General features: G+C 46.0%; 1 protein-coding gene across 1 annotated transcript; it reads left to right on the top strand.

Annotated features, from left to right (window-relative positions):
• Positions 1-503: 503 nt before the first annotated feature.
• On the top strand, positions 504-13,355 carry LOC122624138 (cuticle protein 21.3). Its single transcript, XM_043803580.1, has 5 exons — positions 504-672; positions 10,208-10,558; positions 11,087-11,416; positions 13,088-13,193; positions 13,286-13,355. Exons 1-5 carry the CDS (start codon positions 504-506, stop codon positions 13,353-13,355), a joined length of 1,026 nt encoding a protein of 341 aa, XP_043659515.1.
• Positions 13,356-13,481: the final 126 nt, after the last annotated feature.

The raw sequence follows: 13,481 nt of genomic DNA, 5'->3' as shown, positions 1-13,481 counted from the left end.
GCCTTTTTTAATAATTTAATATAATTATTTTAAAATAGTAATAGTAGTATGAAAATAACATGTTTGTTCATTTAAGATACATTTTTTATACAATCATTGAATCGCCAGCATCTACAAACTACATAAGTTCATGATATTATGCGAAAATCAATTAAATGTGATTTAAGTCTCCTTGATCGAGTAATAGGCAGTTTATACAATTACTTTTTAATGGACCACTTTAGGCACTCTTATGGGCAGACTTTACCGTTTATGGCATTTATTTAATTACCCTTTTCAAATAAATTGTTATATGTTAATGGACCATTCCAAGTGCGGCGACTTAGTTGCCTAGGATGGAACATCTGGAGTCTGCTCCTCTTTCGCAATCTTAGCTGCAACAAACTTTTCCTCACCTCCAAAAATTTCGCCCAGATTTTTCCGGGTTTTTCTATATGTTTTTCTTTTCTCGCCTGGTTCTCACCTTTCCGCTCAAGTTGCGCCAATAAATTGGTGCGCCCCCAATGCTTTTAGTGCTTTACGGATTACCACACCTGCTGGAGCCACCACCACCATCAACACCACCACCATCACCAACATCACCACCATCGTCCTCCTCCATTCAGCTGCATTGCCATTTCCGCGTCTTTGAAGCCGTGCACTTCCGCTGCTCCGGCTGCTTCAGTTGGTCAAGTGGGAAGTGGTGTTCCCTACTTGGCCAGTGGCCATTGACCATCATCATCATTACTATCATCGGCGGGTTACGCAACGCTCATTATCAGCGTATGCACAGGGAGAAATTAATTGCATTTTTACTTTTCATTTTAAATTTAACAAAAATAGGCATTCGAATTTCTCTTGCATTAAAAAAAAAAGAATAATACTTTGAAGTTATTCATGTAAATCATCTACATAATGCAAAGTAAATCTTTTATAATCTAATTTTGTCTAAGTAACATCCATCCATTTTCTTGCCGTGGCACATGGCTTGCACATGGCACGTTGAACGTTGCACGTTGCACGTTGCCCGTTGCCCGGCGGCCTGGCGGCCTTTCAATAAACCGGCCATAAAAATAAGGAGGTGCCGGGAGCGGTTCGATGCCGTTGGCTTTGTTTTCGCACTTAATGCCGCCGCCGCAGCGCGCTGAGCGTGACGGTAAATAAAGTGAAGTGGCCTGGAAGCGACGCACTGCAGCAGCAGCTCCACCATCTCCACCAGCGCCACCTTCTGCCCCACCACCAGCAGCAGCACCACCATCACGACCATCACGACCATCGGCAACCACTTTATACAGCTGAGCCAAGCACTGGCCCTCTTGCCAAGTCCGAGTTGCCAAGTTTGCTGCTGGCCAGTTAGTTTTTCCTTTTTAGGCCTTTTCCAGTCCAGCGGGGCAAGCCGGGCGAAATTAAGTGAATCGGAAATGCCCCTAAAAAGATCAGGGGATTAATGTATTATATGTGCAGTCTGCAAATCGACACATTGCATTTGAACTGCCTTGGGAAATATATAGTTTCAATATATAAGGGTGCTTAGAAATACATAAAACAGTTCTTTAAATACTGTAAAAATAATTGAATTTAATGTGAAATGTACCAATATATGAGCAAACAAACATTCAACGCATTTAAAATGCATTTAAATGCTCTAATTTATAGCAGTAATTTATATGCAGTCTAAATTAATTGGTTATCGCATGTAGGCCATAAGTCAGCATTAAAAATATTAGGATTACAAAAAACACATATCTATAGTCCGCGCTTTATATTGCCATTTTTGTAACTATTTATTTTCATTAAATCATAAGTACAGCGAGAAATACAGCCAACTCTGGGCGGGATTGTGGAAAAAGAAGGGGATCGGCTCGACTGGAGGTCAGGTCGCCGCCTGCCAGCGCTTGTTTACGGATTTGTGGGCCAGAAGTGCTTAATTGCCCGAAACAAGGCCCAAACCAGTTGACCATGCCCATGCCCATGTGCAATGTGCAATGTGCAGTGTGCAGTCTGCTATGTGCAACGTGCAACGTGCAGCGGACAGCGGTCAGCTCCCCTCGAATGTGGCCTGTTGAATTTGGCCAAATTTGCCAACGGTCGTTGCAGCTTAATTGCTTTTTGTGCCGCCCTGCTGCACTGGAGTTTTTGGCTTTAATGAGGCGATGTCGTCGACTTTGGGTACCGCAGTGCGTATGCGTAATTAACACAGAAATCAAACTCGCTGCTGGCTTTGACTGACTCTACGCGCCGCTTTCTGCGCTCTGCAGGTGGGATAGCAAAACAATAGCCGGGATATAACAACACTGCCCCCACCTCAGCAGCATCCGAAAAACGGATGGCCTCGAGGGATATACATGTCGGTGGATACACCCAGAGATGCGCACATATACTCGCACCATCAGATACAGATACAGATACATGTATGTTTTTTTTGGGGCTGGGGAAAAGCAACAAGCTGGTCGACCCACGCGAGTGCGAATGCGAATGCCAATGAAAAGGCCGCTTTTTAACACCCGGATGGAGGCGAGTTTTTCAGGAATTTTTCCAATCAATTGATAATTAAAAGACACACACGGATGGAGGATGGCACGGACATACTCGCGGAATTTCATGCATTTTGTTCTTTTCAGTTTGTTTGCTTTCATCTCACATGTGCTTGCACTTTCAATTAAAACCATTTCGGGCTTGATCAAATTTTATATGAATTTCAAACAGTTTATAAAAATCTTTTTCTTTTTTCTTTGGTATTTTGATAATAGATTTTTTTAGAATATTTGAGGTGGGAAAAAGTGTAATTTGACTGCGAAAATGTGACAGAGAGTTGGGTTAAAGCTGCCACAGGTACCCGTTGCATAAACAAGCAGCCCATCATTGGGTTTTCCACGCCCTCAGCCATTTCAGCCATTTCAGCCAGTTCAGCCGAACTTTAAGCCATTCGAGCGCAGCTCCACGAGCGGAATGGAAATGGATTCATAAATTATACAACAAGAAGCTGTACTCAGCTGTGCTACACATGAAATATGCGAATTAGGTTGTTGGGGCTCCGACCTGCCGCTCGAAAGCCATAATTCAGCACAATTGGCCAGGAGCCGCCTTGGGTCTATCAGTGTCCATCAACCGGGTAACCGGGCAGTTAGAGCAATTCGGGCAGTCGAAGATGCCACTCCCAGCTCAAGGGAGCTGGTTGCCAAGGCCAACTGCATATGGAGGGCTTCCTGGTCCAGGCCAAACTAATAAGCCAACTCAATTAGGGGGCTGGCGAGGCAGAAAAAACAACAAACAGTTGGCCAAATGCGAATAATGGGGAAACTCGATTGGAAATCCTGGCGACTGGAGGATGCTCAGTAGGCTGGATAGAAGTGGAATATTGCCCAGCCAGCAAAATCGGTATGATTCCTCGAGTTTTACTCAGGCTCTGCACAAAGTAGTTAGCTTTGTGTGCAAATCAACCAACTTTCAACATGAAGCTAAGCACATATTTAACTAAAAATGTTTGAAAAGACCTAGACCTATATGGTTACAACTGATATATGCAGATTCTAGATTTCAGATCCCAGATCCCAGTCTATAAATACTCCACCGAAATTGCGGACCGCGCATTTTTGCGGCTGCTGAGCGTCTGTGCCCCAAAAACTGTACTCAACACACACACATATGTATGTACGAGTATGTGGGTGTACGCAAATATCAATAAAATAAACTAATTTAATTAAAAGGCCGCGGGCGGGGGGCAAGTGTGGCAAGTGGCATGCAGCGTGGGGCGGCCAAAAATCAGGTCACTAAGTCACTAACCCAGCTAACACCCATGATTGTCGGATAAGTTTGGCTGCGGCTGGGAACCAACGGGCCTGTCGGCGAACCCAACTGCATGTGGCAATTATTTATGCATTTATTATTTATTTATTTACATAAGTCGACAGTTGGGGCACACTTACGTGCTGCCTGCAAATATTAATGCGAACCCCATAACACTAACAGAAATGCAGATTTTTTAAGTATTTGTTTTGTGTATTGATTTGTTATTAGCCACAGTTTTAAAACTGCTTAAATAAGGCAAAATAAATTAAAATAAAATAACAAAAACTGCCCAGCTCTGAGCTTACCACTTACCAATCGAATATAATAGCGATAAGACAGCGTAGACTTTCCTGCATCGGAATTGCGTATACGCAGCGTTGCCCAAGCGAGTGCATAATTGCAGCACTTAGACGCAATTTGCGGTGTTTCTTAATTGCTGTCGGTCTCCTGCATCGAAATAAAATAGTTTTTTTTGCCAAGACTCCAGGGCAAATATGCACCTGACTTATATGTACTACTAAATATACCAAAATATAGATTATAAGTAAAGACACTAGTTTCAAGTGCATTATTTTCAGCAGATTCCCTTTAAATGAAAATATCGTTAAAGGTAGACAGCTTGATGGACCCCCATTCACTTGGGCATTCCTCAAGTAATCTCGTTAGCCGACAATGAATGAAATTAAATAAAAAACAAAGTGAAAATCAAGTCAAGTGCCATTATTGTGTTTTCTTTTTTTTTTTGCGCCCCATCCCCAGCATTTCGTTTAGCTGCTTTGAATATTCTCATTACTGCGATGTAATATTACCAGTGAGCCTGAAAATAATAAATGCGCAGATTGCACAACAAATTAACGCGACGGGGGAGGGGGAGGGGCAGGGCACGTGGGCGTGGCATGTCGGGGCCACTACACGCCCACTTGTCAAGCGTTTTCAATATCGCAGCGTTGGCATCGAAGTAAAAATAAAACACAACACAATAAAAATGGTGAAAAAAATAATAATGAAAAAATAATTCTGTGAAAATACGAATACGAAAATATGAAAATACTAGATGAAGACAGCAAGACAACAAAGGCGCACGAACGAGCCCACTGCACAAAGGCAACTGGAACTCGAATCTGGCCAAAAAGATCTGGCTAAATGGAGGTGTGGCCGGCCGGCCGCCTTTTTGCCTATTGATTTCGTAATTGAAGGCTACATTTTAATGCTCTCGACTAAGCAACTGTGTGCGTATCACGTACACTCACTCACACATACACACACTCACACATGGCAGTTAATAGCGCGTAATATCAGGACATTGCTCCAGTTTCGGTTCGCCGGGGCCACGCCCTCGCTGGAGTGGCGTGCGCCATCTGGCGGACTTCTGGACACACCAGGTGGGTGGGCGAGCATTACGAGGGAGCTGCGATAAGATTGCCATTACGATGTAGCACCGAAATTAGCAATGGCTGCCATTTGAGACACCTCAATTCAGTTAAGCGATTGCAGCATTTGAGTGTAAACTATCACATGTCGTCGAATTTTATTGGGCCATGGCAAATTGAAAGGCCAGCACTTTCATTTACAGTATCCATTTGCAATGCAGTGTAACTTAAGGTTATGCTGCACACCATATTCCAATGATGGTCTTGTAGGTGGTCAACCCAATCATGCCCAGCCATCCTGCTCCCCTATCTATCGTATCTAACCCATCTATCCTCTATCGCCATTGACATCGATGCCACGCTGACGCGGCGCTGTCAGGTCATGACGGTCATTAATCTTCGCCTCTGGAAATTCCACGCAAAAGGCCAACAATGGCAATGGGGAATGGAAAGCGGCATGTGTGATAATGGTCGAGTGTGTGCGGCCAAGTATTTAGGCAAATGTCGCCGGCTCAAACCACCAAAAACTAGGCCCCACATCGCCAAATGGACAACGGGCAATGGACAACGGACAACGGACAACAGACAACGGACAACGGACAACGAACAACGGACAACAGACAATGGACATGGATACAATGACAGCGATGGGCGACGGCGGTTTCAAGAGCAGTTCGGCGAAAACAGCAGTTAAGGGAATGCCAACTGCAACGGCTGTCAGTCATTGTCCAATGCGCAGATACCCTGTAATTTACACACGGACAACGAGATGCTGGTCAACTAAAAAGATAGTGAGTGCATTTTGGCAGATATGTATTAAGAACTTTAAAGACTTCTTGTGTGTGAAATTTCTCAATTTGTTATACGACGTTTAAAGTTTCAATGAACTGTCTGCTTAGCAATCAAAGTCAAGATTTAATGCATATGATGTAATGTGATGCGTAACACTTTAAATTTAGTATGTAACTATGAAAAGCAAAACGTAATTTGCGTAATTCAAGCCAGTGGTTTTGCTCGGCCATCTCAATCAAGAACAATCACTTTGAGTCGCAAAGGATATCAGCATTTCGTGAGGAGCCGATCCGTGGGCCTGTCCAATATTTTTTTCCTGTGGCTTTGTTTTGGCTCGTTGTGTGCGCCTTTGTGACCCACATAGACGTGAAATGTTGCGCCCGACTGGACACCACAATGTGACGGGTGGGTGAAGTGGGTGACTTGGGTGGCCTGGGTGGTTCGAGTGGTTCGGGTGGAGTGAGGTGGAGTGAGTGAAGTGGGTGGCTCGCTGTGAAAAGGACATTGAGATGGCTATGGCTCGCTGCACTTGGCTGGGCCCGACTGCTTGTCCTGTGTATTGGCATTGCAATTATACAAATTAATGTCGGAGACAAAAAGCTCGCAGATTGCGTCGCCCGCAGCGCTGCCATTGTGTATTTATCGCGGATGGATATTTAAGGTGGTGTAGGGGGTTGGGGGGCTGGTTGGGGGGAGAGAAGAATGATGGGCGGTAATTGAAACATCACGCCATTACACAATGGCACAAGGACGGACTGAATGGAGGGGGTGGCTCATCAACAATGACAATCGATGATTGCGGCTGCATCGGGAATTGACTTCACCCTTCGCACTTGCACACTGAGACAAATCGGAGGCGCCACCACACAATAAGAGGGGTGGTCTCCATTACAACCTTGATTGCAGGTGTTATTGCACAGCGATATCAAGCAGAAGAGCTTCAAGTACTGGCAGTATAAGTTATCTTCATTGCTAATTAAACTAAGTTAGTTGCACTTACAGCTACTATATTTGCTATAAAGTTTCTATTAGTTAATACCATTTAATGTGAAATATAGAACAGAAAGCTGTAAAGCTTTATCTGCAGATAGTTATAGTTGATTATTGCTTATCTTGGTCAGTGAAATTGGCATGTAAATCGGTTTCGTTTCTTTCCGTGCACTTCTTCAGGGCATCTCAGAAGGCAGCCCAGAATTGGCAATGCCAAAAGCAAGTGGCGCCATCTCCAGCTTGATAATGCATTTACTGACCACCGCCTCCTGCCCCAAATAATTGGGTTTGCTGCTGAAGGTTGGCTGCGCTTTTACCCCCGATTCTGTTTCAAATGCTGTTTTAGCTGCTGTTTCTGTTTCTGATTCTGTTTCTGATTTCGATTTTGATTCTTTGATTTCGGGAGCAGTGGCGAGGGTTTTCCCCCCGCAGTTGACAGTTGGAAAATGCTAGCAATTTCCCAGCGCGGCGTCGCCTTGGTTGCGAAACCTCTGTGTGTATTTGCTCCCCGGCGAACAGCCAGCTGTGGCCCATTACATAACACTCCCTGGCCCCCCCGCTCCACATGACCAGCACACCCAGAGAAACAAAGGTTTGGCCTATCGCCTCCTTCATATTGCTAAAAGATACAATTGGTTAGAAAACGTGGTAAAATTGATTTATTCGTTAGCTCTATTACACATATGTACATCGTCTAGTATATAGTATGGCGTATAGTGTTTGCAAATTTAATTTGAAATATATCATACCGAATTCTTTCAGTGTCCATATCTGTCCCTCGTCACGACAACGCACAAAGTGCGCATAAATTGCGAGCGAGCAGCAAAAAAAAAAGCGGCTAACCAGCAACAAAATGGCTTAGATCAGAAAACACAAATCAAAAACTAGCAAAAAGGCCCACTGCCCGATTTCGTGCCTTTCGAAAAGCTGCCAGGTCCTCAGGCACCCAGCTTACAGCTTACAGCACACAGCTTCCACCTCACAGCCCCCAGTTGCAATCTCCGACTTTGTGGGGCTGGAGTTGGGGCTCCCACTCTCGGCTGAAACCCCCAACCCCTTCCCCCCTCTCCAGCAGCAACCATCCTATGCGATCCGATCCAGTCCAATCCGATCTGGCCGCCCAATTTCCGCGCCCATTTGGCGGCGGCTGCGTGAGAACTAGCAAAAAATAGCAAATGGTAACTGGGAGGTGGATGTGTGTGGTTCGGACGGGGATATACCCACTAGATGTTCTCAGGTCACCAGCATTTTACCCATTTATTAATAACTATTTATCTATTTAAGATAAGTAAGTATAAGTATAAGTAAGTATAAGTATAAGTATAAGTATAGAATGATAACCTTTGAAGCATCTTAAGTAAACCACTTGAGTAGTGGATATTCGGCACAGTGCTATTATTATAATCTAATAAATATATGTATATGAATATAGCATTTAAGTACATTTCTACATCTTAACTGTAAACATAAATTAAGTACAAAATGGTGCCTGCAACTCTAACCATTTGTACCAACTATCAAATACAACAAACTATCACTTGATTTTCTGACTTTATAATTTCATAAATTCCCTGTTCATATACACAGATATATATTTACTTAATTACTTAGGCACTTAATTACTTAGGTACTTCATTATTACCAAGATCGAGACACTATGCCCACTCAAAGTGCCAAATGCGGGGTAATAAAAATCTGTAGAAAAGTTGAACAAAAAATGTCCGCAGGCTGGGCAAAAAAAAATAAAAAATAAACCGAAAAATGTGCAACGCACCGGGTGTGGTGGTGGCAAATGAAAATGAAAAATCGAGGGGGTCCATTAATAAAGCTGCTTAAACCTGACAACAGCCACGTGAGAATGATGTGATATGATATGATATGATATGATATAGGGGTCCATGGAAATGACCCAAAAACTCCTTCGATTGGCTGGCCAAAAATGGGACAATGAAAAAGTGGAGTGGTTGCAACGCAATGGGCTCACCTTGTCCGCTGGCATTTCCTTTTGCCGCATTCGCACAAGTGCGGACAAATTTCCAATTAAACAATCGATGCGATTAACACGAAAGGCGATCACTGCCTCCGAAAAGGGGGCGTGGCGGGCTGGTGGAGGTGGAGGTGGTGGTGGTGTTGGTGGTGGAGGCATTATTGCGTAGAGCGGCGCGCCTGCGCTCTGCCTGCTTTGCCAACTGATGAAAACCCGTTCTCATGGCTGCCGCCAAGTTTTTTTTTCGTTTTTTTTTAGTTTTTTCCACTGATTTTCCTCAATTTGGTTTCTTTTTTTTATGTATTTGCACCATATTTTGAGAGCCGACCGACGGCAGCTGCGAACTGCGAGCTGCAAGCGGCGAACTGCGTATAAATAGGCCCAAAGAACTGCGTACCGAGACAGTTACCAATCGCAATCCAATCGAACTGAGTCGACTTTTTTTTCAAGTGAATCACTTTAACAAAATGGCATTCAAGGTGCGTGAAAAGCCTCGGGGATTCGAATTTGTTATCCTTGCCACTCATCGCCCGACTGCCATCCTTTGCTCAGTCTGCTTTGTTGCCCTGTTGCTCCTTTGCTGCTGGCAGGATAACTGGCTGGCAGGATAACTAGCTCCTGGCTGGCTGGCTGGCAGCTCCTGGCCAGGCCACAACTCTCGACCCCATTTGGCCAACTGAAAGTGGATTTCAACCATTGATATTCAATTGATATTGTCCAAGGCAATGGAAACGAGAGCAAGACCAACACGCATGCTAATTGCGCGACTGTCGAGTGGCCAGCTGATGATGAGGCCTCAATCTGGGTCACTTTTGGCCAGGAATGGCGAGGATTGGCCGGGAATACTCCAGCGAAATAGGCCACGAAATATGAGGACGCCTCAATGGGGCACTTGGTGAAACATATACAAACATTGTATAAAAACGAGCTATGAAAGCACCACTCGCATAGCAAATATTAACAATTTCAAGTTGATTTTGCATTCTGTTGATATACATAATCTGTATCCCTTTTTTTTATCAGCATTTTCTGGCGCTATTTTAATGCAATCAATTGATGGAAATCAGTGCTGCATTCACATGCACAAGTTGGAAATAACTTTCTTTGCTCATTCTACTTTTACAAAAAAAGAGTTGCCAGCGATATATTTAACCTGGCTTGTATTGGACAGCTCTTAAGCGATAGAAATCGTGCTGCGGCACCCTTTCAAGGCCATGCCCCACCATGGAGCAACTGCACCGCCAACTATTCCAACTTTATCAACTTAATTAAAAGTTTTCTCGCCTGCAATTTCCTCCAGACGGTCGAACCATAGCCAAACAGACGACACTGATTTATACAATTCCGCATTTAATACATATTATATATATTATACATTTCCAGGTTATCCTCTCCGTGGTCCTGGTGGCGTTGATCGCCTGCGTCCAGGCGAAGCCCGGCGGTCCGGCGGCCTACTCGATCAGCGCCCCCAGCGTCGACCACGCCTCCGTGGGCAGCACCCAGGAGCACACGGTGAAGGGCCACTACGGCCAGTCCTCCCAGTCGGACTACGCCAGCCAGGTGCAGACCGCCCACTCGCAGTCCCACGTCCAGCGCTCCAGCATCAGCAATGACGCCGGACTGGCGCCCGTCGCCGCCCACGGCTACGCAGGTGAGTCCCCGGGGTCGAAGGAACTCGGTCATCCACCACATCCAATGATGCAACATCCAACGTCAAATGTACACCATCGCACCACCCAGCACACCACTCACACGCACCACTTTGTGGCCCTTTTGCACGTAGTCGCAGTGATGGCTCGGGTTTATTAATATCTAGAATACAACTTGATATTTGCATACCAGAAACTTTCCAAAGCGGTTATCTTTCGAAACATTTTAAACTGTTCATTTTAAACAGGACATTGCATACTTGAAACATTACTTAGTTCGCATGTAAATGAGATAACCTCAAAGATACAGTGATAAATAAACTGATAGATACACTTAAAGATACACAGATGGATAAACTGATAGATACACTGATAGATACACTGAGAGATACACTGATATATAGATACACTTAAAGATACACTGATAGATACACAAATAGATACACACTGATAGATACTGTAGCCGGCCATTACTGCTTAGTTGATTGTTAACTAACTTTTAACCCGAAAATGCAAATGCGAAACCCAAGCCGCTCCGGCCCATGCCATCGCTGCGCCCGCCTACTCCCTGGGCTACGCCGGCCACACGGCGCCCGCCCAGCTTCAGGGCGTGGCCTATGGCGGACACTATGCGGCCAGCGCTCCGGCCGTGCAGATCTCCGGACTGGGGCACTCGCTGGGCCTGGGACTGGGACACTCGCTGGGACTGGGACACTCGCTGGGCCTGGGCGGATACGGAGGCTACGGCTACGGAGGCTATGGCTCCTATAGTGCCGCTCCTGCCATCTCGCACGGATATCTGGCCCATGCCCCAGTCGCCGCCGCTCCAGTTGTGAAGTACGCCGCTGCACCATCGTACGGTAGGTGACCAGGATATCCAGGATGGCGAGGATATCTCGTGAATATCGAGTTCCAGGACTAACCAACCTAACTAACTCCAACTCCCAGCTCTAACTTCACTTTTTCGCACTCTCGCACGCTTTCGTATCCCCGAAAATCTGATTCCTCAGCGATTTCGCAACTAATTTTGCCAAGAGTTTTTTTCGGACAAAAAAAAAGGAAAGGAAAAGGAAAGGAAAGGAGCAGAAAAGGAACTTTATTGTGTTTTCGTCCCGGTGGCCAAGTGCACTTGGCAAAAACAAACTTTGACCCGTGGTGCTGCAAGTTTCGCTCCATCGGGCAGCGGACTTTCTTCTGATATATGGGTTAGTGTGGCGAGTGCAGAGCTATGTAGTATGCAACCAGGTGATAGTTTTAATGCAGCAAGCTAAAGGCACAAACTTTGGGGCAAATGATTTCAAGTTGGAGCGTGAAAAGCGCCAGGTGGCTGGCAAAACATCATAGAGATTCCCCCAGCGATAAAACGCAAATGATGGCGTATTGAAACAAAGAGCCCAGCCGAGGTTAAAGCCCTCAAAGATCATTGCTTGAAAGGATTGCCCCAAAAAGGAGTCCTGGGCAATCGATACATCTCGGCCATGTGGCCATGTGGCCATGGCAAACAAAGCGGCCCACAAAAAGGGATAATCGGTTTTGGGTACGGCCGCAATCGATTTGTCTTGCTAGAAAACAGAAAACAGATACAAAGGAAGTTCGGCGGTGAGGTGACCATCAGAACGGCCATGTAATCAATCATTCGCCGCCCATCTTTTTCGATGGCTTTAAAGCTACGCTCAGGCAGTGCTCAGCACACTAAGGTGCATCCCAATGTCGCTGGGGACTCAGCTGGCCAACTCCAACTCCAACTCCAAGTCAGCGAGTCACCCAATCACCCAGTCACCCAGTTCCTTGGTTGTCACTTGATTGATGTTGGCTGACGCTTCCCAGTGCACGGCGAGAAAAGCGTGATTAGATGCCATTGATACACTGATTGTAATATTTCGTGTTCCAGATGGCACAACGTGTCGTATACTTGATATTGTGCTGCAATCTCAATGCGGGCGGTTTAGTGGTTCGTTCAAACGGACAGCGCACTGCACTTAAATGAATATCATAACTCAGCAGTAGAGAAGTGTTTCAAGTCGAAATTTAATTAACTTTGAGCCCAAGGCCGGAATATGCACGTAGTTTTTGGAAAACAGTGGACCATTGTTCGGCACAGCAAGAGTGATATAAAAAGATTCGGCAGCCCGACTCTCTAGGTGGTATTCCATCCATTGTGCGATGTACGATATTTCGGCCCTGTGCAGCCATGTTGTTGTGCCACCCGCCAAGTGGGTGGCTGGGTGGTTGGGTGTTTGGGTTAGGCCATGTCAGGTGGTTGCCGTTGACAACCTTTAAGTGCCGCATTGGACGGGGCGGGGGGCGGTGGAGCCCCGGAGGCTGGTGTATTGTCCAAACAATGGACAGCATGCTAATTTGGGGAAGCTCTATCTCGACCTCCTCTGTGACCATCTCTCTTTCAGCCCAGCCATCTGTCTCTGTCCATCTTTCTCCTCTGTGTGTGTGTGTTCTTCTTCTTTTTATTTATTTTTTTTATAATAAACCTAACGTTTTTGTGTGTGCCATCTTCCGCCCGCCCCCGCGCACAGCTCCCGGAATCATTGGACACGGCATTGGACTGGCCGCCCCCGCATACGCTGCCCCCGCCTACGCCGCTCCTGCATACGCCACGCATCTGGCCGGGCCCGTGGTGAAGTGAGTATCCGGCTCGCAGGACCATATTAATAAGGCTGCCTCATAATCGCCACCACCAACGCCACTCTCCACTTTCCACTCTCCACTTCCAGGGCCGCCGTCGCCGCACCCGCCCTCGTGCACACATCGGTCTCCGGCCATGGCATTCACTATGGCTACTAGAGGATCCACCGCCCATCGCCCACCGCCACCGCCTCCGTACCGCCCCCCCCACCCCGCTCGCCAGTGAACTCGCACACACACACAGAAATTCACACCCCCATCCGTCTGGCTAACGGCACTAATAGG

Source organism: Drosophila teissieri, chromosome X (assembly GCF_016746235.2).
Source record: "Drosophila teissieri strain GT53w chromosome X, Prin_Dtei_1.1, whole genome shotgun sequence".
In the NCBI taxonomy this organism is placed as follows: Eukaryota; Metazoa; Arthropoda; class Insecta; order Diptera; family Drosophilidae; genus Drosophila; species Drosophila teissieri.
The sequence above is the reverse complement of the archived record's forward strand: the minus strand, read 5'-3'. Positions and strand labels throughout refer to the sequence as shown.